The 27,107-nt window shown below is 38.0% G+C and overlaps 3 protein-coding genes across 3 annotated transcripts in view; all 3 read left to right on the top strand.

The window, feature by feature from the left end:
- LOC139129676 (medium-chain acyl-CoA ligase ACSF2, mitochondrial-like) overlaps positions 1 to 27,107 on the top strand; it is a 69,947-nt gene that overhangs the window by 12,786 nt on the left and 30,054 nt on the right. The gene's annotated exons all lie outside the window — the stretch shown is intronic.
- Positions 13,259 to 14,089, top strand: LOC139128004 (medium-chain acyl-CoA ligase ACSF2, mitochondrial-like). Its single transcript, XM_070693868.1, has one exon. It carries the CDS (start codon positions 13,259 to 13,261, stop codon positions 14,087 to 14,089), a length of 831 nt encoding a protein of 276 aa, XP_070549969.1.
- LOC139129677 (medium-chain acyl-CoA ligase ACSF2, mitochondrial-like) lies at positions 18,727 to 25,519 on the top strand. The gene is made up of 2 exons (XM_070695350.1): positions 18,727 to 18,844; positions 21,791 to 25,519. Exon 2 carries the CDS (start codon positions 21,831 to 21,833, stop codon positions 23,415 to 23,417), a length of 1,587 nt encoding a protein of 528 aa, XP_070551451.1. The 5' UTR covers positions 18,727 to 18,844; positions 21,791 to 21,830; the 3' UTR covers positions 23,418 to 25,519.

Below are 27,107 nucleotides of genomic sequence, written 5' to 3' on the forward strand. Positions count from 1 at the left end.
AACAATAGTTATCGTATTTTCTTCCGGTTAAAAATACTGAATTACCAGAAAAAATCGATTTAAAGTTATCCAATTCTATGACGTCATATTTTTTCACTAAAACTTTATGCATTTTAGAAAGACCAGTATCTAAGCTTTCTAAAACTATAAGGTATATGGCATTTCAAGCCAGTTTACTTCATCAAGGAAAGAATGTTGTACCCCTACCCCTAGCTTTTGCACACCCCATACAGATACACGCAATTCAAAATTGACTCAGGAGAAGTAGTGTATAGTTAAATATCTAATGTTAACATTTTTTTTCTCTTTTAATATGTGGGAATAAATAATTCAAACACAAAAAAGCTGTCAAAATTTTGCTTAATAACAAGTAAATCACAATTGTTACATGGTATTTTGGGTAAACAATTTCAAAGTTGTCAAAAAATTTCATTTTAAAGTCGTCCTTTTCTATTTACACAAATTAATTTGCTAAAGTTGGTGTTTTTCATAAAGGGCAGAATCTCAGCTTTCCAAAAATGTATAGTTTGTGCTATTTCATGCTAGTTTACTCAATGTAGGGGAGGATATAGTACCCCCTACCCCTACCCATTTTTCGCCATTTTTTGCGGTACATGCAAATTAAAAACCAGCCCAGATAGGTAGTGCATCCAAAATATCGAATGTTAACATCTTTTTTCTTGTTCAGCAGGTCCTAAAGAACAAAAAATACCCAAGAAGTAGGGATGTGGGGGGGGGGTGTGTGCACGGTGGGCCCCTCCAGCCCACGGACTAAGAAGCATTGCTGCTTTGGTGTCAACTTAAGACGTTGATTGCATCATACCATACACTGTAGGAGCAGAAGCTCTATGCCAGCGTGTACGATTGAATGTATGAATAACGAAACGGAAGGTGACTGCATCATTGCTACTTAAAGAATGATACTCTTGTTCAGAATGCAGTTGAATTTGGATAAGTGTCTAAAGATGATAAATGAATAGTAAAACAGCACGGATGCTTGGTATTAAGTATACCAAATCTGTCGAACATTATGAGTTTGAAAAAGATTTTGCATCAGAATACAAATGCAGGTGCAGGCAAATATGCAACAAAATGTTAGCGGATGATGTTGATTTTAGGTAATGAACCCGACTCGGCTCTTTCTCTTGCAGGAACAAGGAAACATTAATGATTCTCAGATTGAGTAATGGGCACTTGGAAGACAAAAACTACATTTAAAAACCTACGAACCGTTTTCTCTAAACCCTCACGCAGTGTGTCAAGCCTACAAAAATTCTAAAGTGTTTAATGTTAAATTGAAACCTGTTGTAGAGAATTCAACATTCTCTCACAGAAAAAAAAGACAGTACCAGTAGATCATTTCCCGTTTTATTGGGCATCGTCGACTATAACAATTTGACACCAAAAATTGTGAAAGGATGTAACTTTGTCATTTTTAAAAGTAAGACTGCAGCTTTTATCTTTTGATTAAGCAAATGAGTTAATAATGATTCTCTGTGTTAAATAACGCCGATGATGCCGATCTTGAATAATAAAAGCGAATAAATGCATATATGATATGATACCTCTGAGTTATTAAGGGTGTTTCTGAAAATCGGCTACTACACATCTATGCTATCTTCTAACAGAAAAATAGGTTTACTTGAAACGTCTTTGCGGAAACCTGGTATCGTCAAGCGAGTTATTGTATGTAATCTGCGTAGACCGTGGACACTATGACAATAGGGGTTTACAGTTTCTTGGAACAGCAAAATGCCGCTTCGCACTGACCATGCTTGAGGGGGTGCCTTTGCAGATATTGGTGTTCCCTATTTTGTCAGATCTCAGATCGTTTGCACTGGTAGTGCAGTTTACTGCCTCCCTCCAGGAAATAGCTAGCCACAGGTCGTCGGGATACAGACGCAGAATAGAGGCTAAAAGTAACTAAACACAGTCTATTTCTTATGCATGGATGTTACATACTGCCAGGTGTTGTGTCTTCTCCTTAATACTTGTGTTCGTCAAGGCAACTCCTATGTACAATCTGCATAGTGGTTATTTACATACAATTATAATCTCATCATTGATGTCCCTCCCTTGTAGTGACGTATTTGTGGCCCCTGTTTATATCAATGGCCAGCACCATAAACACAAAACAATTATTTACTTGTTTGATTTCTCTCACAGTCCGTACCGCTACCGTACATCATTTGCAATTCTTAACCTGATAATTGGCCTTTATACAGAATTGACGTCAAAGTGAATGACCTCAATGTGAATGACCTCTGTAACACTAGTTTAACAGTTAACTTCACTGTTCTCTCGTGAACATGTTTTGCCAGCTCGTTTATATGTTTGGGTGAAGAATACCTAAAAACGTACATGTTGCGGTCTTGAACCTAAAGCGGAAGTAGATTTCAACGTGAAGTTTTTAGAGTTGTTACTGCATTTTTTGTCTTTTGTAAGTGTTACTGCACATTGTATTTTGCGATGTAAATTTGGCAGGGATATCCTATGACACAGCTCAAGCATTCGGTCTGAAATACTTCAAATTTGCATAAAGAAAAAAACAGACCATTTTGGATTGGTAATTTGCGTTATTATATGGGAGCTGTCACTTATTGTGAGAGGTGAGGACCGGCAAACTATACGGGAGGCTAGGTTTATCTGAAATTGGAAGACTACGCTACGGAGAGAGATTCAAGCTTTTTCAAACAGAAGGGGGACACTTTGTTGACGGAAATATCCTGTCGAAAAGCCTTTATTTTGTGAGCGAAAATATTCTGAACGCGATTGGAACAAATTTTGGATGATTTGATGGTGAATTAATGTCGATTTAATCTGCAATAAGTTTATCTGCCTCTCTTTGTACATTAAACACTCGTTTTTATGAGTAATTTGTAATATTGCAACAATCAGCTATACGGCATCTAACACTTTTGAGAAATTTGAAAAATATGAACATCCAATCCTCCTAAATTTGTTCCAATCTCGTTTCTGCGTAAGATAGGTGATTCTCCTCTAGTTTTTATTCTCTGACGACACTGTGGTATCTAGAAAGTGCATGTATTCTCCGTCGTATTTACAATTTGTACAAGTCTATTGGGCTTGTTTTGCCATATATTCTACTGACAGAGTTGAATGGGGCACGATTTCAGTATGTTGGTGATAACGTTAGGCAAACGATAAGGACAAGCCGTGAGAAATGGCGTTTGCTTATCTCAAACCTTATACATAAGTAAATATAATTTAAAGCCTATCATACTTGACACAATTTATTATACGGCACTGTGGGTCTTTTTCACATATTATAAAATGGACTGACCCGGATTGCCACCTGTGTGACTTACACGAGCACAGATAAGAGATCCATATTACCCCTGTTGTGCGTCATCAACCGGAATTTTTCCTACACTATAAATACTGTTCATAGTGTTACGTCCTCCCCGTAGTATTTTATCTCGAAGCTTGTCCCTCACGTGGCCAAGGCGCATGAAGGTCATTTACTCACATCGTACGGGAGGTGATAAGAGATAGTGTGACATTTTATTTAATTATTGGTTAAGATTTCAATGAGAACAATCGAGTACGGGATATTCAACGGTGTGATATTGTTTAATCTTAAGAAACGAATAAAGAGTGGCGGAAAAATGACCACGTGATAACCATAGTAATTATGTAAGTTTAGAGACGTATTTAACTTGATAGCGAATTTAAACTAGAGACGATTAATTCGTACCAATAAAAATATGTAAGTATCGACTATTCTTTTTTTGAGTTTTGAAAATAGACTTTTAGTGCAGATGTTATAATTACTTAATTTCAGAACTTTCGTGTTTTTTTTATGAAATGTATTGTAATAAGGTATTGCAAGCGTCACGTGGTTGATTCATTAAAGTTTGGCACGAATGCAAGTATGAGATAGGCCCCAGTTTGATTGAGTGTATGCGTGGCGTGACCTTGCTGCCTTGTACGTTAAATCGTCTAGATCTGGTACATTTTGCAGCTTTCTTTTATCACTTTCTTTTATGACTGTATGTAATGTTTATGAGTTTTGTTGTTGTTGATGGTACATTTATTTTCCAGCGAGGACGCTAGTTTTAAAAAATGTGGGAGAGTGTCACAGTCTTAAATTTCTTACATCGAACGTATATTTCCCACCTACTATCGAGTGACACGAACAGGGTTTTATGATATTATTTATGCTTAAATATCTCCCACGTCAGCATTTTACACGTCAGCATCTTCACTTTAAGAAAGTGGCGTGATTGTACATTTGTACAGTGCGTGATGTTTCAAGGTGACAATCCAGGTGTCAATAAAAGTGCCGACAATGACTGTAAGTTTGCAAAGTCAACATATCATGAAGAATAAGTATTTCGTTGTATCACGAGATGGTGTGTAAACAGAATACAGTGTGTATTACCGTTTGAGTAAAGGTAGATACGTAAGAGAGAAGGCTTAAAATTGTGATAAATGAGAAATGACATTCATTCAGGGGAAGATGATGAGAGACGATGATTAGAGAGTTTAATTTGTAACTCGTGCTGAGTTCCCGTGCAGTAAATAAAGCCATCAATCTCAATTCTACCGGCGTGTTCGTCTTCAGTTACACAATTATTACGGTCCCGTGGTACCTCGGATATCTGGTAAGGACTGGACAATATACGAATACTGTTCGCAACAGACAGCTCGAGGCTTTTCCCCAATAAGACCAAAAGTGAAGCAAGAACACAGTTGCGACAAGCTTGAACAGAGTTGCGACAATACATGCACGCCGCGCGGCTTGCGTGGACATATCGATCTGTCGTGATCGATGCCGTGCTCTCATGACAATTTTACGGAAAGTCAAGGCGATAAATCCAGACATAGGAAACATAGAAGACATCTCAAACAAAATTTCAAGTCGCCATAAAGCTTAAGATATTCCCAAGAATCGAATGGGGGATGCCGTTTATCACTTTAATCACGGACAAATGGAAAGAAAGGCTAGCAATGCGGCACGCCGTTTGATGAATGGTCGTCTCGATAAACTATGGCCTTTTCATATAAAAATAATCTTTACAGGTGTCAAACACGACATTTTTCGTCCTGTGAACACTGTGTGAATACTACGGTTGGTCTTACTGATCTGTATCTTGGCTTGGCTTGGCTCTTTCTCAAGACGGTCTTTTCAGTCCCACATATGTATATGGTGGATGAATGTAAGGGTCATCATCTTTTATATCAATCTTAAAAAAGTCCAAAATTTCTTTACTGAAATGGCACACTTTGGCATATCCACCGCTCAAATGTAATTTTTTCACTCGGTACCACATACTCTACTAAGCTTCTTATGATGACTTTTTGCCATATTACTTCCGTGTCAGATACCCTACATGTGCTTCCAGGCCAAGGTACTTCTGAGTCAGATATCCTACAATACACATATTAGAGAGAAAATATTATACGGCTATTAAAGAATTCATTCACATGCAATTTGCCGCATGATAGTGGACATGGTTGGACATCACCCCTCCCACGTGAGGTGTATCACACGCCATTGGTTTTATTCCGAGTTAAATATCGATTGGGATTTTACTTTCCAGGCAATGCGGCACGCGTCGATTTGTAAAGTACCTGACGCGCAAACAAAAATGATAAAAGTTTACAATGGCTTGCAGTCCCACAGTTGTATACAACACACATACTCAGCATGTATGGTATATGGTGATAGATACATCAAGTAATAATGAAGAAATCGACAGTTTGTACATATTTAAACAACAAAATGCAAAGTTGCCTATCCTTGAGATTTTGACCATATTGTTTCTCCTTGTCTTTGGTTTTGACAAGACGACAAGTCGATGGCATAGTGCTGCCTGTGGCATGTGTTCTCTAGCAGAAACATCTCAGTGTAAGTTAGCGCGTCGTACCTACATCAAAATCATCACAAAATACCATTGTGTGGATGCAACGTCAACGATATCACGAGGAATGAACGAATACAGTCGATTTGCAATAAACGGTTAGACAAGTGCTACTCGGTGCAGACAAAATCATGTTAAATCAATCAGATACGACCACATCATAGTGTTTTATGTTAGGCTCAGAATTTAATGTCGGTACTATTCTTATAGATGCGTTCCATAGTTATCAGTCAAATCAACGCACACTGCATCAACATATAATAATACAGGTAAATTAACACGAACTGCATGTATAATACAATAATACATGTTAATTCACATAACTCCACATGAATACAGGCACGTTGAATACAAGCAATGAATTCTTGACTATAATTATCAGAATATGTTCTTTTCAGCTAAAATAAAAGCAATAATCCATGCTACTACTGTAAGTATAAAAGGGTTTCCACGCGGTGCCCGACTCTGCAGAAACGTGACACGAAGCTGAAACAGGTCTACACCTCTGACCCTTATCTAAAACATGTTTTGTCAAACGCTACCATTGAGTCTACGCAGACAGAAAAATACAAAGCTATTGGTTACTTCAAACATACGCAACATGAGAGAAAATGCCAAGAGAGCTTGATCGGTTGACCTCGCTGTTAATTTTATGCAGGATATTACAATAACAATGCTTGGTCGAATGACGCAGTGCCTTGAGGGTGGGTGGGATCACCAGTGGTATAGGGGGAGGAGTACCTTCCCGATGGTGATAAGTGGTGCAGATTACCGTCGCCTAGGTGACTGGCGTATACGCGTGCCAAAAGACACCTATGGTTGATTTCCTGTTGACCAGTCGGATGGCAGAGTTGCAAATACCTGGACTGAACCATTTGGTTTTTTGTGGGTGTCGGTGGTACTTTGACAATATAAGTAAAGATGCACATATATTGAGTTTATTGTCTTGTTTATGAGCGGCCAGTATTTCCAACAGCATAAATTATGTGCATTTGCCCTTGAAGGAATAAATAATTTTCGAATAAAACATCGCGAATGTAACTACATTCCTTAAGCTCGACGTACACTTAAGTGCCCCAAAGAACCATGAAATCGCCCGACTTTCGATTGAAGAGATGAGTTTTGCCAAACCGCGTATACAGAAAAAGTGGCAGATGACTTTATTTTTAGAATCATAGACAGTATAGCGAGATGTAAAAAATGTGAAACAGGCTCCCCACCTAACTATCCTAAATGTTTTTGTGTCGAGTTTGTGTTTGATTCGTTTCGAAAATGTGTTCCTACACTCTTATCCGATTGTTTGTGTTAATGAAATGTTTGTTTCGCTTTGGATATTTGTAGAGAAGTTTGGATTAGTGTGTACGGTAATGTTTTGTTTGTGTGGGGAAAGCTTATGGCGAGAACGCAGCCGGACCTATGTTGTTACAAAAGTTGATAGAGTCGCCCTTTGACGCTTGCGTTTCGAAACCCGAGTGTGGTTTCTCATCAGTCGCAGTGTAGATTCTTTCCTTAGTTTGTGTTTGTGAAAATTTATTTTAATGCATTTTAGTGGTCTTGCTTTCCGATTAGCGAGGCAAGTATATTAATTTGGTCACGTTGTGAGTCCGTTTGGTGGTTCGGTTTGTTTGTTCTATATTTCTTTACTTCGGTAAATTTTGTTTTGACTGGTGTGTCTTTTAGATTTTTGCGGAGGTTTGTGAATTTTTAGGCAATAAGTACCACTGCGGGGTACGGATTTATGTTTATTGGATCAAGATACTTACAAGTATCCTGGTTGATGTACTTGTTCTCGTACATTTTAATTAATAGTTCGTTTACTTTGTTTACTGTTTGTTCTGGCTGTTGTGTATAATACTGAGTGTTACGTAATTGCCTTTCGCATTCGAGTACGTAATCGTTTGTGTTGACAATAACGAAAAACCACAGTCCCCTTGTGGAGGGACCGTGGAAAAACCGACCCTTGTCGAAGGGTTATTTTCCCAAAATTTGTCCAATGTTTGCAAGCTGGTTTATCGCGATTCTTTTGGCACGCGACATGTTTTGTTTCCTTGTTTGAAAGGGTATCTCTAGAAGTGCGAGTTTAGAAGCTTCAGATAGCTTTCAAGTTTTTGTTTTTTGTTGTTCGTGGAGTCCAATTTGACTTTTCTTTGAATTGGTGTTGTTGCGATTGTTTGTGTCTCACGATGTAGCGTAGTCACATTATACGACTTTATTTGTTGAAATCCTGAGGTGGTTTTATTCTGTTTGGTTTTGTTGGTGTCCGAATGAATTTTAAGGCTTTTGCCTAGTAATATTTTTCGGAGTTTCATAGTTTGAGCGATGATAGGTTGTTGTTGAATTTCATGTTGTTGTCGGCTTTTCTTTGGAAATAGCTGATTTATTTCCACGGCCATGTTTTCTGTTACGTTACTGTGATTGTTTATTTTGTATTAATGTTGTGTTTCAGTTGTTTGTTATGTGTACGATTTTTGTTATTTCTTTTAAGTGTTTGTGTGTTCTATGTCATTTTATCGTATTTTTTGGTAGTTCCCTTTTTGGAGTATTTGGTGGCCCTGAAAAGGGCCGCTTGGTATGGGTTTTTGTTAGCGCTTGGCGCGTTTGTTTTGGCGATGAGCCTAGCTTTTTTATGCTTCTTTTCGCCGATTCGATGTGCTTGGTGAGTAGGTGTTTGCCGCCTTCTTGTCACTGTGTGTGCGTACATGGACAGTCTGCATAGCCCTTGAATGTGGTCTCGATTTTTATCAAACTTACAATTTAGGAGTATATATCAAAACTGATAAATGATTTATGTGATTACTGTAGCTATAGATAGGCTACATTCAGGACGGGCAGCGACGGGCAGTAATTAGTAGGCAAAACAGGTGGTTTTCACCGTGGGCAGAACTCGGTGCAATGATACTGAACATTAATAGTAAGCCTGTCACCTTGAAGGTAATGCTGTAGGTGAAACAAGGACTTCAAACACACGATGGTACAAACAACACCACAGAGGAAACGTACGCATAGAAATACACGCGTTCCTAGTTGTGCCCACCCGGGCCACGCGATTAAAATATGACTGATACTGCTGGATAGTGTTAATTGGGTCGGTAAAAAGTCAATTAATAGTTTAATTGACTACCTGGGTGATTGGCAGGTCGTGTCCAACGACGCATATGCAAAGCAGGCCAAAAGACAAAAGCCCCCAAAGTTATTGACAGCTGGCCAGGGGTCACCATGAATACGTAATGAAGCTTCACTACGCAGAAACTGCGTAGTCAAGCCCTTCTTAACCGGTCAAACTCTCTTGGCATTTCCGGCATGTAAAGGTCTTATCGTAACCTTTGAGTTTGGTTATGTATGGCCGATATGTAGAGAGGCCACGTCGAAAAAACTCTAAATCTTCCCAAGGTCTTTTTTGGCTTTTGGTTGTTAAACGAAGAAAAGTAACACATTGGGTGAGTATTTCTCAGGTGCTTAATCAAGTCACATCGCAAGAAATGAAAGATTAGCGACCAAGAATGGGCTTTCAGCCATAAGTGGGACATATGAAACACAGGTTTGATCGAATTCTTGTGAGGTTCCACAGACAACTAGTACTGTAAACGTGCACTCACATGCTTATATTATTGATACTCACATCAACTCAGATTGTACGGAAACATTGAATGACTAGAGTCTGGTGAAGCTCACTCTGCAATAATCCTACACTACTGACGCTGAGTTAGAAATCATGTTCGGGCACAACGTTTGGGTGGTGTTCGCTGAGACAGAAAACCCATTATAGGTTGCTGCAGGTTATACGTTTGTACTTGTGTGTTTGGTAAAGAAACTCAGAAATTGAAGTTGCACTGGGCGTTGGTTTCCTGAATCATGTTCTTTAGTTTTTGGCAGGCAGAATTTAAAACCGTTTTCACTTGAGACAATTTTCTAGGGCACCGTATATGTCAGGCACACTAAAAGTACGTTCAGTATGTGTTTTGTTTCGCAATATAACCTTTCATAAAATATGAAAGGGTAAGTTTAACCCTGACTCGCAACACTGCAAACAGTGGACCCTGGGTTTTTCCTATAAAAATTACTGTGCGCATGTGCAACAGGCATTTTCATGACATGTTCTTTACCATATATCCTGGTGTTTTGGATAGTATGTTGCTATGTTTTTATCCTTTCCCGTATGGTAAGAAAGACAACGTATTTTTCCTTCTTGGATGGAGTGGATTCCACATGCTGAGTGGAGACTGTTGTAAAGTCTCTAAATCAAACTGACATACTCACTAGAAAATGATGTAAGGTCATACAAGGGTCATGTAGTGACCTTGTTATTGTGCCTTTGGAAGCCTTCAACCTAGAAGCATTACTGCTTTATTGTCAACATATCTCATTCGATGGTTAGAGTTCGAACCGTTGTTGAAAACATCATACCAAACACGGTACATGTAGGGGCATGAGCTCTCTGTCAGCGCGTATTATTGAATGTATGTGATTGCATCATTGTTTCAGAAAGAATTATGCTCGTGCTCAAAATGTAGTTAGATGATTGATAAGTTGCTGAAAGTTGACAGATGAATAGTAAAACAACACGCAAGCTTGGTATTAAGTATGCCAAATTGTCGAACATTTTGATAATGAGAAATTTTTTGTATCAGAATACAAATTGAAGCGAAGGCAAATATGCAGCAGATGTTAGCGGATGATGTTAATTTCATAGGTAAGGAACCCGACTTAGCTCTTTTGCTTGCAGGAACGAGGGAACGTTAATGAATCTTCAGATTGAGTGTTGGGCATTGAGAAGACTCCAACATTATTTTAAAAAAATTACAAGCCGTATTTCCTCTGGCAGTGTTCTGCCTGTCGTATGGAATGCAAAATATGTGGCAGAAAAATTAGCGAGAGTGGATCATTTCTTTGTTAAAATGAACCTCGTCGAAAATAACATTTTGGCACCAAAAATTGTGAAAGGTTGTAACTTTGTCATTTAAAAAAGTAAGACTGCTGCTTATTTTGTTAATTAAGCAAATGAGTTCATGATGAATCTTTTTGTTGAAAAGAGTCGATGACTCTCTTTTTCAAATAATAACATAGAATGCATCCATATATGATACGATACTTTATATGTAATTACTGTGTTTCTGATACGTAGATCTCACACACTCACACAATCATAGAACAAACAAACAAGTTAACTTGAAACGCGTTTATAGAAAGTCGGTATCGTCAAGAGAGCTAATTTTGTTTAGAATCTGCGTCGACTGAGAACACAATGACACGGGGCGGGGATGCACAGTTACTTGAAATAGCAAAATCCCTATTAGCACTTCAGGAATGCATTTGCAGACTCTGGTTTTTTCAACTGCGTCCTATCTCAAATTGTTTGCACTGCTCTAAAAGTTTACGATCTCCCTCCTGGAAATGGTTACCGAGATGTCGTCGGTATAGAGAAACAGAGCAGAGACTCAAAGTATTCAAAGATAAGAGCATAACAGAGTTTACTCTTTATACATGGATGTTACATACTGCCAGGTATTGTCCCCTTCTAAGTAATTGTATTGGTCAAGACACCTCTTATATACAATCTCTACAGTGGTTATTTACACACAATTAGCATCTCATCAATAATGTTGCTGCCTAGTAATGACGTCTTTATGGCCAAAGTTCATATCAATGGCCAACACCATGAACACTCGGACAATTATTTACTTGTTTGATTTCTCACAGTCTGCATCGCTATCGTAAATCGTTCACAATTCTGAACCAGATCACTGACCTTTATGCAGAATAGACGCCAAAGTTAATGACCCCCGTGACACTAGTTTAACAGTTAACTTTAATGTTGACCCTGCAATACCTCATAATCTATGATTACCATGCCGTGTACAAGTTTTGCAATCTCTCCCGTTATATATATATTTCGGTGAAGAACACCCACAACGTTAACATTCAGGTTGCGATTTGAACTTTGGGCGGAAGAAGATTTCTACTTGGAATTGGTAAAGTGGGTTGGTAAAATGGAAAGTGACTGTCAAGTGCTGTATTATCTGTCCTTTGTAAGTGTTATTGTGCATTGTATTTTGCATCGTATTAACGTCAGTCAAATGTGGCAGCGAAAACCTACTCCAAAAGTTTATCTATTATACCTAGTCATATTTCGCTGGAATAAAGTCGGGTGTTCTAGCAACTATACAGTTCAAGTATTGGTTGTGAACTTCTCCAATTTAGCAGGAAAATAAAAACACAGCTCATTTGCCTTTAGGGAATTAAGGGAGCCTTCAGTTATTATAGTAGGAGTTGGCCGGAAACTCCGCGTGGGAGGGCGGAGGGGCTAGTTTGTTTTGAAATTGGAAGAGCGAATGGAGATTCAGGATTTTTGCAAACAGAAAGGGGGACACTTCTTTTCGAAAATATCCTGTCAAAAAGCCTTGCTTTAGTAAGCAAAAATATTCTGTCGAGTTTTCATTCTCTGAAGTGAAATCACTATGGTCTCAAGCAAGTACATCTATTTTCTGTCTTATTTAAGCTTTTTCTTATCAAGTCTATGCTGGACTTGCTTTACCCAACATCTTGCGAATGGGGTTGAATCGGGTTGAGTGTTAGTATGTTGTTAATAAAGTTAGGCAAATCAGAATGAAAAGCTATGAGACATAACGTTGGCTTTTCACAAACCTTATACATAAGTCAATACAACGTAAAGCCTATTGTACTTGACACTATTTATGCGAATCTTTTTCACATAATACATTTGTGTATTTCTTTGAAGTTTCAATATCAATAAACTTTTTGTTAAAATCTGGAAGTGTTGATGTGACATAACTTAGCCAGTACTGTATACATCATGTACACAAGCATGTTCACGTAGAACATATTATACTTGACACATATTATTTTTGTTCGATTGTGGATCCGTATCGAAGTAATTCATTTCATTCATTCTTTCATTCCTTATTGGAATCCAAACAGCATTCTACGAGAGCAGTGACTGTTTATCTTTGAGCCAAAAAAATCTTTGAGAATCAGAAAAATTAACTGGTATAAAAATACTCGAAGTTGACAAAAGACAAAAAATACGAAGTCCAATAAGTGAAAAAAAAACTAATACAAGGCTGCAAAATTACCAAACTTCAAAAGTAAGGCGGGCGTATAGTCATTTAATACTGTTCAGAGATTCAAGCTCCCTCATTCAAGTTGGAATCCTATTTTGAATACCAAGGATCGCCCCTTTGACCATATATGGGCATATTTAGATTTCAGGTGACTGTATACATTTAAGATCAATTTTATTGACTACAAACTTGCAGAGGCCATACATTTACATCAGTAACAAATTCTCGTCATTTTGCTTTAATTATTATACAGAAAGTGTAAATTCCAAGCTACTGTTGAGTAAAGAAACAATGCCATCTCATCTTCTTGCGACTTCAAAACTGACTCAAAGTTATTACCACAAACTGAGTCAACGGCGTCTCTGTAGCAAGACTCTGGGTCAACTGTTTGATTTAACCAGCGATGCTTATCCGAAGAGAGAAGCGATAACTTACTGTCCAAAGGATGGTGACGTCAAACGTTTATCATTTAAGGAACCAAGGCTTCATGTCGATAAATTTGCTGAATGGCTTATGAAACTTGGTGTGCAAAAAGGCAAAAAGCTTGGAATACTAGTTGGCAGACGTCATGAGTACATCGTGGCCTATTTAGGAATCGTGAAGGCAGGTCTTATCGCTGCCCGCCTTCTTACCTTCTCAAAAGCCGATCAGCTAATTTATCAAATAAATAAAGTCGGCTGTGATATGTTAGTCATTGATAGCGATGGTTTAGCCAAAATCCGGGAATTACTTCCAGATGTTGAATGTGTACGTGTACCATGTTGCAGAGAACCTCTTCCAAGTGTTCGTTTTTTCATCAACATTGATTCCGCAGAGACACGAGGAGCCTGTCTGTCCTTCAACAGTATCCTCAGTATGTCACCCGATCATTTGAAAGAGATCGTGGTTGAAAATGAACTTCAACTTGACAATCCTTGTGTCATCTTCTTCAGCTCTGGCAGTACTGGACGTCCGAAAGCCATTGTGCACTCCAACCGCTCCGTTTCTGAATGTTTCTTGGCCGTATCTGATTCCAGAACACCATACAATGACGGTGGGGCGTGGTTGTCATCTGTGTTCCGTGACATGGTACTCAATTATGTTGGATTACACCCTGGCTCCAATGATTGTAGCTGGAGATAGGGTTTGTTCTAACTGAGTTACAAGACGTCGATACCATTCTAAGCGTCATAAGTCTAGAAAGATGCACATCCGTGGCTCTTTTCCCTCTTCTTGCATTTGAGATAGCAAACACAAAGGGCGAAGGTATCGACCTCTCATCACTGAAAGAAGCTGGCGTTGGCGTGAATACATTTTCACCAGATACTGTAGCAAAATTAAGAAAGTTTCATATTCAAAATATTGCCATTGGATATGGAACAACTAAAACAAATGTAGCCACTTCCCATCTAAAAGGCGAACCAATTGATGAGAAGACATGGATAGTTTAGCTACCAGTTCCGCACTGCGAAGTTAAGATAGTTGACGAAAACTTCCACACAGTACCGGTCAACACTGAGGGCGATGTCTGTGTAGGAAGTCCATATGTTTTTCAGTGCTACTTTGGCGAGGAAGAGCGGACAAAGGCAGTGAAAACAGGATCGGGGTGGGTGAAGACCGGAGATGCTGGAATCATGTTTGACGATGGAAGAATTCGAGTACTGGGAAGGAAAGACGACTGCATCATAAAAAATGCTAAAAATATATATCCTTCAGAAATAGAGCGCTATCTCTTTGGTCATAGTAAGGTAAAGCTTTGCCAGGCAGTAGCCATTCCTGACCAAAAAGTGGTTAACGAGATTTGTTTATGTCTGGTCTTAAAACCTGAAACAGAGTGCACCGAAGAGGAAATTCTTGAAGTCATGAAGGAGCATTTGGATGAATTCCTCATTCCTAAATTTATTTTGTTTTTTGAGAGTTTTCCAGTCACTGATACAGGGAAAATTAAACGTAATGAAGTGATGAGAATGGCAGTAGAGAGATTAAATCTGAAGAAATAATTAAAATATGAAGCTGATATTTACTTTATTGTGCAGAATTTAAAGATTTTAAAAATCCGTGTAATTAATACAAGTTGAAGTAATACTCTGCTTGATATTTTGTTGGTCAGGCTTTTTTTCATAAACAATTAATTGCATTCACCAATATGCTAGTTATGTAGTGGTAAAATATTAGTGATATAGTACAGATTCCCAACCAGCATTTCAAATTTAAAATCGTGTACAAGTAACGGCGTACTCAACTTCACAATTAAAAGGAATGCAGTAGACTTAGTTAACTAAACATAGTTTTCTGGCCGAAACAAATATAATTAAAGTACAATCCATGATACATGCATATTCTCCTTTGATAGTGGTTCATGATCCTTTTGTGTTCTAACTACACTCATGACACACATGGTACGTATAAATAGTGAGTCATAAGATTGAATGACAACAGGGCAAAACAGAATTTAGGTTTCTTAAACGTATACCATTCGTTTAGATTACTTGTGAAATAGATAAATTATGGACACGCCTGGGCTTCGATATTTAGTTTGACATGCAGTCTTTATGACATTGAAGGCTCAATAACGCAATTTCGCTTATAAAAAGCTGTGATTGAGATAAATTTAAAATTAACAGCACTTTTAAAAGACAAAGGCTTAACAAAACAGGATTTAAGGCCATATAGGGGTCATGTAATGACATTTTTTAATAAATATTTAGAAGCGAAGCTGTATGTCATAAGTGGGAGATGTGAAGTTGAGGATTGCTAGAGATAATACCTAGCTGCGCAGCGAATTGTACACGTATAACTGAAGTACTGTAAAGTCTATGATTAGTGTTTTGTCAGTAGACGAGTAAAGAAAGTCAACAACATAAAGGTTTGCTTTGAAGTTTCGTCAGAAGTAGCTTTCTAAGTTTAGTTGGTGAAGTTGCATGGTGGAATTAAAAGTGCTGCAATGTTTGTACACAAGACAGTGTTCTGAAAAGTTTAAAGGCTTTTGTCGTTATTTGATGGTTACTTTTTTAACTAGCGATTATGACTTTATTCACTTTTTTGCATAGATATCTACCTTCTTCATTAAAGTTACAAGCATATAGTCAAAATATCTGCTTTGCAATGCAGTCTTTCTTCTATATATAAGATGCTCCTCAAAAGTGTTTTTATTTCACATCATAATATATCAATACAGTATTCGAAGCAATCGACCATATCAAAGTCGTTGACATCCAGTTTTCTTAATATGTAATTGGACTCACTTTAAGCAAATATACCTATCCGTTCATATTACCTACTTGTGAGTTTGAATTTTACAATGGTTTACAATGTGGTCCAGCACACCGTAAAGAGTCGGGATCTTGGCCCTTTATTATTGTTCGTGAACAAACAATTTCCTTGGTGACCGTTCAGTATTTGAACAAATGAACAGCTTAACAGGTAGACTGTCAGTACAGACTCTTCCCAATCAAAGGAATGGGGGACTATGATCCGCATGTTTAGAGGAATGTTAAATTGCCAATGCCGTGGAAATTTGTCTGCGATTATTCTACAATGCTGATGCTGAGCTAGAAAGCATGTACCCCCTGGCGATGCAATTCTCTTGAGTGCATTTAAGCTGCAAACTGGATAAGTGTTGGCTGTTTTGCATTTATGAATATTAGGTTGTTTAAGGTAATCTCCGAACCTCTGAGTTATGACCAAGCACAGTCGAGTTGTCAGGGCAGAACGTTTAAACACTTCTAAACATTTACGAGTGTTCTAGCTTCTGTTCTTTAAATGATGAAAAGTTAAAAAGCAGGGGAGTATTTATCAGGTACTGAGGTTAGGTCATGACGCAAATATTTAGAGAGTAAACAAGAATGGCCTGTAAGCCATAACGATGTCATGTGAAATTGGCCAGGAAAGGTCTGATAGTAGTGTTTTAAATCTCCGCAGACAAGTGTACTCTTGTGTATGAATAAATGCAGGGTCTACGAATGATATCTATTCATTGTTTTGTGTTTTCCGATACTTTACAGCACTTGAATATCGAAGAATCTTGATGTAATAAAGAAATAATGGCGACTGATCTTCTAACATTGACTCAAAAACTGATTCATAGTTACAACCATAGGCCGACTCAACAACCATTCAGAGCAAAAAATTATTGAACTGTTTAATTTAACAATTATCCGACACCTTTAGGCCTTAATGAGCAAATACTAATTTTGTATTGTAAAAACATTGTTGGTAGTTTTCTTATAAACTACCATTTATACAGAATCTACACTTTCTATGAAGTTCAAAAATTATTTTTTTTGCAGACATGTATTTTTAACCTCCCACTTCGAGCAAAGCACATTTACTTACATTATTAAATATACATAAAGTACAGATATGGCTTGTTTTATAGGGGTAAAATTTTTAATAGTTTGCCCAATAGACTCCCTTTATAAAATAGTTCTGGACATGCACTATATCGGCCACATGTCCACTTCTAGTAGTTGCAAATAAAGTGTGTCCCTCTAAAAAGGTATGTATGACATTTCATGACCCTTCAAAAATGTTTGCTCGAAAAAAGCGATCACCCCTCTAAAAAGAAACCAAAACACGACGGCCTTTCTCCCTGTAATTTCTGTCCAGTCCATGGAGAGTTCGAATTAAATCGGTGATTCACATTGTACTGGTAACAAGTTAGACAAACGAGTCGGATGCAAATTAAAGTTTCACCCTGTAATTTCTGTGCAGTCCATGGAGAGTTCGAATTTAGTCGGTGATTGTTTGGGCTGTACCCAGTACCACGGACGTGTGAGATCCCAATTAAAGTGTATGTGACGGTATATTTGACATATAAAAGCTATAGGTCCTTTATTATTGTTACAGAAAGATCGATTTATATTACCTTTGGTCAGGTTGCATTGATGACAATTTTGTCGCGTGACAGCTAGCATATAAAACCAGCCACAATTCTAAATTCAGATGCCAAACACTTCTAATGTTCGTAAAGAACTGTATTGCATCAGAATTAAACGCAAGTGCAAATAGATGATAGGGGTTGTTTTTACGGCCAATGCTGATTCAGGAAAAGGGAGTGACTTAGTCACGATGTAAGGTCACAGAAGGGTCTTGTAATGACCCTGTTATAATGTCATTTCAAGGAGTGCCAACATTATTCAGTCGATAGTTAGACTTCGAAAAGTTGCTGAAAACATCATGCCATACACTGTACAATTAAGGGCGGTAGCTTCATATAAGCGTTTGTATACATATGCAACATGAAAACAGAAGTATGTTAAATTAATCAGATACGACGATATCACAGTTTTTCTGTTTTAACGCCTTCGACCTATACGAACTAGACTCCAAATTTGATCTTTGGACTTTTCTTATCGACACGTTTCATACTTATTTTAGCTCATATCAACTCTCACTGCATCAGAATATGATAATGCGGATAAAGTAACACGAATGCGTTGCCTCTATCATAGAATAATACAGCCATGTAAATTCTCATGGGACGACATGAATGCAGGCGCGCTGAACAGGCAATTGATTCTTGACTAATTATCTTTTGTCCATTATTTATCTACAAGACAGGCAATCATCCATACTATATACTGTTGTAGAGGCTTTTGATGTAGTGTCAGACTGTGCAAAAACGTGGAATGGCTTGTGCCCGGCTACGCTCTCTCCGAACACGCGTCTGACGCTGAGCCAAAAACGCATGCTTTGTCAAGCACCACCATTGATTGAGTCTACGTAGACTGAAAATCCATAGCTATTGGTTAATTTGAACATAAGCAAACAAGGTTCTCTCTTAACCTTTGAGTTATGTATGGTCGATTTGTCGAGAGGCAACGTTGAAAAAGCTCTAAATCTTGCCGAGCTTTTTGCTTCTGGTCGTTAAACGGAGTAGAAAAGTAACAGCTTGGGGTGAGTATTTCTCAGGTGCCGAGTCAAGGTCTTGTCGCAAGAAATGAAAGATTAGAGATCAAGAATGGGCTTTTTAGCCATAAGTAGGGCATGTAAAACACAAGTTTGATCGAGATCTGGAGAAGCTCACCCTACAACAATTCTAGACCACCGACGCTGAGCTAGAAATCATGTCTAAACAGGAGCATCGTTTGGTGGTGTTAAAGTAGACGGAAAATCAAAGACTTATCGGTTGCTTCAGGGTATACGTTTGAAGTTATGTGTTTATGCGTTCGCTAAAGAAACTCAGAAGATAATGTTGCACTTGGCGTTGGATTGCTGAATCATGTTCTTCAATGTTTGGCAGGCAGAATTCAAAATAGTTTTCACTTGAGACAATTTTAGTGCACCATGTATGTCAGGAACACTTTCAGTACATTCAGTGTGTGTTTTATTTAGCAATCAAATATCTTGTATACAATATGAAAGGGCAAGTTTAACCTTTTGTCGCAACAGTGCAAAAAGTGAACCCTGGCGTGTTTTTCTGTAAACAGTTACTATGTGCATGTGCAACAGGTATTTTCATGACTTGTTCTTCACCATATATCCTGGTGTTTTGGATAGTAGCATATTTTGTTTTTATTCTCTACCCTGTGCTAAGAAAGACTTTACTTTTTCTTCTTGGATGGGTTTTATTCCATATGCTGAAAGGAGACTGTCGCAACGTCTTCAAATTAAACTGACATACTCATACTAGCAAACGATCTAAGGTCATACCAGGGTCATACCATGTGACCTTGTTACTATGTCATTAGAAGCACTCAACGGAGAAACATTACTGCGTTAGTGTCAACATGATTAATTCGATAGTTAGAGTTTGAAAAGTTATTGATAAAATCATACCATACACGGTACATGTAGAGGCAAGAGCTCCATATCAGTGTATATGATAGAATAAATACAACATGAAATGGAAGGCGACTGCATCATTGTTTCAAAAGGAATGGTGATCTTGTTCAGAACACGGGTTTGATTGATGACGTTTCACAGACGAGAAGTAATGTAAGCGTGTACTTGCGTTTTTGTGTTATTGGTACTAGAATCAACTCAGATCCTGCAGAAACATGGAATGACTGCAGTCTGGTGAAGCTTACTCTGAAATATTTTTAGATTATAGATGCTGAGCTAGAAATTATATTTAATCAGAAGCAGAGTTCGCGTGGTGTTTACGTAGACTCTTAATTATAAACGTATCGGTTGCTTCAGGTTATTCCTAAGCATTTGCCTGTTTATGCGTTCAGTGATAAAACTCAGAATTTGAAGTTTGCACTTGGCGTTGGTTTGCTGGCAGGCAGAATTCAAAATAGTTTTCACTTGAGACAATTTTAGTGCACCATGTATGTCAGGAACACTTTCAGTACGTTCAGTGTGTGTTTTATTTAGCAATCTAATATCTTGTATAAAATATGAAAGGGCAAGTTTAACCTTTTGTCGCAACAGTGCAAACAGTGGACCCTGGCGAGTTTTCCTATAAATACTTATTGTGCGCATGTGTAACAGATGTATTGATGACTTGTTCTTCACATTATATCCTGGTGTTTTGGATAGTATGTTGCCGTGATTTTATCCTTTGCTCTGTGGTTAGAAAGACAATGTATTTTTCTTCTCGAATTGGTTTTATTCGGTATGCTTAAAAGAGGCCGTTGAAAAATCTTCAAATCACTGTCATACATATACTAGCAAACCATGTAAGGTCATAGAAGGGTCATTTAGTGACCTTGTTATCATGTCACTAGAAGCACTAAACTGAGAAAAATTACTGCTTTAGTTTCAACATAGTTCGTTCGATAGTTAGACTTCGAACCTTTGTTAATAACGTTATACCATACACGGTACATGTAGGGGCAGGAGCTCCATGTCAGCATGATTGAACGTACACAACATGAAATGAAAGGCAACTGCATCATTGTTTCAAAAAGAATGATGCTCATGTTCAGAATGTAGTTTGATAATAGATGAGTTGCTGAAAGTTGATAGATGAATATTAAAACCACATGAATGCTTGGTATTAAACATGCCAAAACTGTCAAACATTGCGATCATGAAAATTATTTTGCATCAGATTACAAATCAGGTGCACGCAAATATGCAACAAATGTTAGCGGATAATGATGTCATGGAACGTAAAATAAACCTATACTGTGCATACACACGTTATTTGTGTCGGAAGTTTACCGGTACAATTAGTCATCGTCACCTTCCCTGCAACTATAGTGGCCCCGAGGCCGTTTTGTCAGTGATGTACCTGAATATAATCATCATCGCCGGAGTTATGATCTGCTTCTCCAAAGTCATCCGGCAGTACTGGCAAAGTAAACGACCTTCCCGCTTCCGGAACACACTACTGATATTCTCGCTAAGTTAGTTCCATAAACCTTGTGTCTAGTTTTTGTCTCTTGACCATATTTGTTTGTATCGCAGGATTACTAATTTCGTAATTGAATCAGGTTGATTCGTGTATCTCCACCGATCTTCACAGCATAGTGGAGCCAAGCTGGACCGGGTACGCGGGCTCTCCGAGTCATACCTACCAGACACTGTACCGTACTGTCGTACGCATTTGGTGACATCGACACTGCACACGGCACTGATGGCCTCACATGACGTCATGTCACGTGACCATTTCGCGGCCAATATGAATTCAGATTTTTTTCTGAGGACCTGTATTTCGAATGTTTTATGTATGAAATATAATATTAAAGAAATGGATACCCAAAATAATTTTTAATGATTTGGGTATAATGGCTTTTTTACTAAACAACTGTATTAAGTTCAAATTAAACAAAATCAGGTAATATATGGACTTTAAGAAACGTATAAAGAACAATGTTCATTGACTTCGTCCATGCAGAGGTCACGCACACACTATTTATAAATTTCCTTTGTTTTTCTTCAATTATGTTACAGCACGTGTGAATTTAAGGATACTGTAGAGGTCAAGAAAAAAATGGCAGCTCATCTTCTTGCGACTTCAAAACTGACTCAAAGTTACTGCCATACGCCAAGTCAACGGCGACTCAGCGGTAAGACCATTGGTCAACTGTTTGATCTAACCAGTAATGCTTATCCAAAGAGAGAAGCAATAACTTACTTTCCAAAGGATGGTGACGTCAAACGTTTATCATTCGAGGAACTGAGGCTTCAAGTTGATAGATTTGGCGAAGGGCTTATGAAACTCGGTGTACAAAAAGGCGAAAAGCTAGGAATACTTGTTGGCAGACGATACGAGTACATCGTGGCCTATTTAGGTATCATGAAGGCAGGTCTAATAGCTGTCCGCCTTCTTACCTTCTCAAAAGCCGATCAGCTAATATATCAAATAAATAAAGTCGGCTGTGATATGTTGGTCATTGATAGCGATGGTTTAGCCAAAATCCGAGAATTACTTCCAGAAGTTGAATCCGTAAGTAAACCGTACTGCAGAGAACCTCTTCCAAGTGTTCGGTTCTTCATCAATATTGATTCTGCAGAGACACGAGGAGCCTGTCTTTCCCTAAACAGTATCCTCAGCATGTCATCGGACCATTTGAAAGAGATCAGGGTTGAAAATGAACTTCAACTTGACAATCCTTGTGTCATCTTCTTCAGCTCTGGCAGTACTGGACATCCAAAAGCCATTGTGCACTCCAACCGCTCCATTTCTGAATGTGTCGTAACCATGTCTGATTACAAAACATCATATAATGACGATGAGCGTGGTTGTCATCTGGGTTCCGTTACATGGTACTCCATTGTGTTAGAGTGCACCTTTGCTCCAATGATTGTAGCTGGAGATAGGTTTGTTCTAACCGAGTCACAAGACGTCGATACCATTCTAAGCGTCATAAGTCTAGAAAGATGCACATCCGTGGCTCTTTTCCCTCTTCTTGCATTTGAGATAGCATACACAAAGGGCGAAGGTATCGACCTTTCATCACTGAAAGAAGCTGGCGTTGGTGGAAATACTTTTCCATCAGATACTCTAACAAAATTAAGAAAGTTTAATATTCAAAATATTACCATTTGCTATGGGGCAACTGAACCGAATGTAGCCACTTTTCATCTAAAAGGCGAAGAGAAGACATGGATAGTGGGGCGACCAATTCCACACTGCGAAGTTAAGATCGTTGACGATAACTTCTATACAGTACCGGTCAACACTGAGGGCGAAGTCTGTATTCGAAGTCCGTATGTTTTCCAGTGCTACTTTGGCGAGGAAGAGCAAACAAAGGCCGTGAAAACAGAATCGGGGTGGGTGAAGACTGGAGATGCTGGAATCATGCTTGACGATGGAAGAATTCGAGTGCTGGGAAGGAAAGACGACTGCATTATAAAGGATGCCAAAAACATATATCCTTCAGAAATAGAGCGCTATCTCTTCGGTCATAGTAAGGTGAAGCTTTGCCAGGCAGTAGCCATTCCTGACCAAAAAGTGGTTAACGAGATAGGTTTATGTCTGGTCTTAAAACCTGAAACAGAGTGCGCCGAAAAGGAAATTCTTGACGTCATGGAGACGCATTTAGATGAATTCCTCATTCCTAAATATATTTTTTGAGAGTTTTCCAGCCACTTATACGGGGAATATTAAACGTAATGAAGTGATGAGAATGGCAGTAGAGAGATTAAATCTGAAGAAATAATTGCATTAAGACACTGGTATTTACGGTCCTGTATAGAATTATAGTTTGTTAAAAGCTATGTAATGCATATTTAGATACAAGGTGACGTATTATTCTGCTTAACTTTTCGTTTTTATGCTTTCTTCACAAACGATTAATTGAATACTCCGACGTACTGGTAACGTAGTGGTAAAATATTATTGATACAGTACATAGTGCAGACGGGCATTCAAAATATTTATATCGATTCCAAGCAACTGCTTACTCTTTTCTAGATTTAAAATGACTAGAACAGACATATTAAAGAAGGCATAGATTTCTTGCTACAAAAATAATAGTTGCAGTACGTAATCCAAGATACATGCACACTCTTCTGTGATTATGGGTCATGACCCCTTTGTGTTTTGACCACATTCATTAACACACATCGAACGAATTAGTAGTGTGCCTCAAGATTTAATCACTTCAGGGCAAAACAGAATGAGTTACTTTAAAGTATGCCTCTTTCGTTTAGAGTACTCATTAAAGAGTGGTTTTCATAATGTAGTTTGTCAAGCTGCCTTTATGACATTTGATTTAAGGATCAAGAAACAAAATTTCACTGATAGAACGCCGTGATTGTGACAACTTTCAAATTAACCTCACTTTCAAAAGACACAGGCTTCTCATCTGGCCTCAGGTAGCGTATCATCTTTTCAAAGATGGTAATCATCTATTTCAATATCATTTACTTGCTTCAAAAAAAAGTTTAACTTTTTTCCTAGTAGGGTTCGTCGGACTCAACTTTCTGGACATTTGGAGTTTTGTGCCGTCCCTTCTAATGTAATTTTTGTATAATTAGACATTCCCTAAATTTCGCTTTCAGTTTCAATAAATTTCGTTTAAAGAAAATTGCTGATTCCACTATCTCTTTCTGTCGTAACAGTAGATTTGCGTTATTTTAGCAGTGATTAAAGAAATCATTCATTTTCTTTGAAATTAAGTATTTAAGGATAAACTCAGATTACAATGCTAAAAGCAACAGGTGAAAAAGACGGAGAATGTCTTCCATTAGTACATACGCGATTGTGTAGTACCTTAACCCAAAGCTTGGCATCACTTTATTCTTGCGTTTGCCAATGCTCTTCGGCCAAACTTGTCGTCGATAAAGATTAATCCAATCCTTTATGCAAATCTTGAGATAAGGATTGTGTCAAAGCTTGGAGCCGGATTTTTGCCAAATCTAAAATCAAACGTACCTGGGATTAAGCTTCAGTGAAGCTTGGCATTTTAACCTTCACCTGAGGGCAAACAACAAATTTTAAAGTTTTTCGTATGGCCGGAAAAAGCAGACACGCAGTTTGGTTGATATAGCGTTCTATTCGAGTTATGTGTCCAAAATGCGGACAAATTGTGTACTAATAACCCCCTTTTTCTTACATGCATACGTTAGTTATATCATTTTCCTGGCTTCATTCTGATATTTGATATGCAATCGACAGAAATAGACCCTTGTTGAATCGCGCCGTACTCATATAGAAAGTTAGTTGCAAAGGAGTGATGGCAACCGTCAGTTTCACTTTTTGATATTATTCCGCTTTTGGGCCATTCCACTTCACCGGGTGAGTGTGGTAAAATTTCAGATTAAATTACATAATTATTAAGATGTCAATATGGGTTTCCATAATTTGAAAGATGCTTATATTTATGTAAAGTACCGCGTTGAATGTGAAACATAGGCCGGAGTGGTGTAAAGTGAATAATTTTTCTACTCTGAAAAATATTCACGGCCCTTCATGAAAGTTACGAAATCGACCTCGCGCAGCTCACGGAGGAAAATCTTCAGATATCTGTACGGCCTCTGTACGAATGAAATTTGGATATACGTTTAATAGTAGTTGTGCCAGTCAGTTCATCTTCAAGTCATTTTCCATGTTTATCATCTTAGAAAGGAATTTATGAGCATATTAGGGGAAATTTGAAGTGGGTACAGCTTCGTTACTTCTATAATAGTATTGTGTACATTTGTTGCAATATACGAATAAATAATTTCAATGGTATTTACATCGTCTGCTTGTACATTTTTGTCACTGGCTTGTCTAAATATGACCAAACTTGTTTAAACGACCTACATGAGAGTTTGTCTTTGTAGGGAGTATCTTTACTAGTGATGTGCTTTGTGTCAAAAACTTAAACGGGGCTGGATCACGAGCCTGAGTCACTACGAATAGTAAAGTTTGGTGTGTGCATCTTCGCTGTCGTGTATTTTCATAAGTGTAGTCGGATTTTTGTGCTCATTAATGGCAATACTCGATATAATTCAGCTCATCGGTACTTGCCAACAAGAAACGTCTTATAGCTGTTAATTCAGAAAAGTCGCGATGCAGTCGACTTAGCCGCATTCTTCTTCAGCAGTGCAGATGACATGAAATTGAAAGCACCGGGTGTTCTGGACCCTGACGATAAGAGATGTTCCCTGTCGAGATGTCGATCTCAACCTAAACATATTTACAACGCGTTAGTGTGTTTATTTTATCCAAATCCCGGAGACTCATATCAAATCCGGTGATGGACAAATGTAGGAAGACCTTTGCATAACGTTCGACATTTCATAGATAGACAAAGAACTAAAAGGCATAAGTTTAGCGTAAGTTTAGCTTTGAACGACCTTCGAGCTTTGCATAATTCATAGCAGATCTGCCAGAAGAATTTTTCAAACTCTTTATAAGATTTACGATCGTTATTCTGGATATACAAATTTATCAAAGAAACGCATTAGGGTGAGTATTTATGAATTACTGAGCTACAGCAGTCACAAAAATGAAAGATTACACAAACTAGGCTGTCGACCATACGATAGGTCATGTGAAGCTGATACAGGTGTAATAAAAATTAATGCACCATCAACAGCACGCTTGACCTGAAGTAATGCGGGGTCAAGATTTGTTTTCGTATTAAGGCATAAGCAAAATGTCTTTAGAGTTGATTTCCAGAATGCAGAATTGAAAATGCTTCGGAATTCACAAAATTAATCCTGAGGCACCAATTTATCTTTACCACCTTCAATAAATTTATTCATTATTTTCTACCATATGCAATGGGCAGCTTTCATGAACTCTGCCAATTTACATCCTGTCAGTCTTGTTCCCGTGCGGCAATCCAACATCAACTCGCCCTTTCCATGGTAGTAGAAAATTATTTCATTTTTGAGATGAATGAGTTGCGTTTTACATTGTAACAGAGTTTTCTCATCAAACTCACCTAAAAGATTAAGGTTAACAAGGGTCATGTTACTGTCCTATTTTATAAGCATACTCCTTTTGACACACTATGAGCACACGCGTTACCGTGTGAGTGGCAATATTGAACACCATTCGATCAGGAGGTGGTAACAGTGCAATATATTACGTGACTAGGTAGGATATCCATCGCGTTATCTGAGATCGTATGCATGCTATATCATGTACAAAGCTCCCTTGCCCATTTCCGGGAAAAGAAAAGTTGATGCTCTCAGTGAACTTACGTTTTTCTCAGTAAAATTACGTTACGTCATGTTGAAGAATATGGTACCGTTTGGTTATTAAGAAAATCTGAAGAAATGATTCAGTTTAGAGAAGTGGAAATGTTCTCATTTTATGGAGATACCA

This window comes from Ptychodera flava, chromosome 3 (genome assembly GCF_041260155.1).
Source record: "Ptychodera flava strain L36383 chromosome 3, AS_Pfla_20210202, whole genome shotgun sequence".
Taxonomy (NCBI): Eukaryota; Metazoa; Hemichordata; class Enteropneusta; family Ptychoderidae; genus Ptychodera; species Ptychodera flava.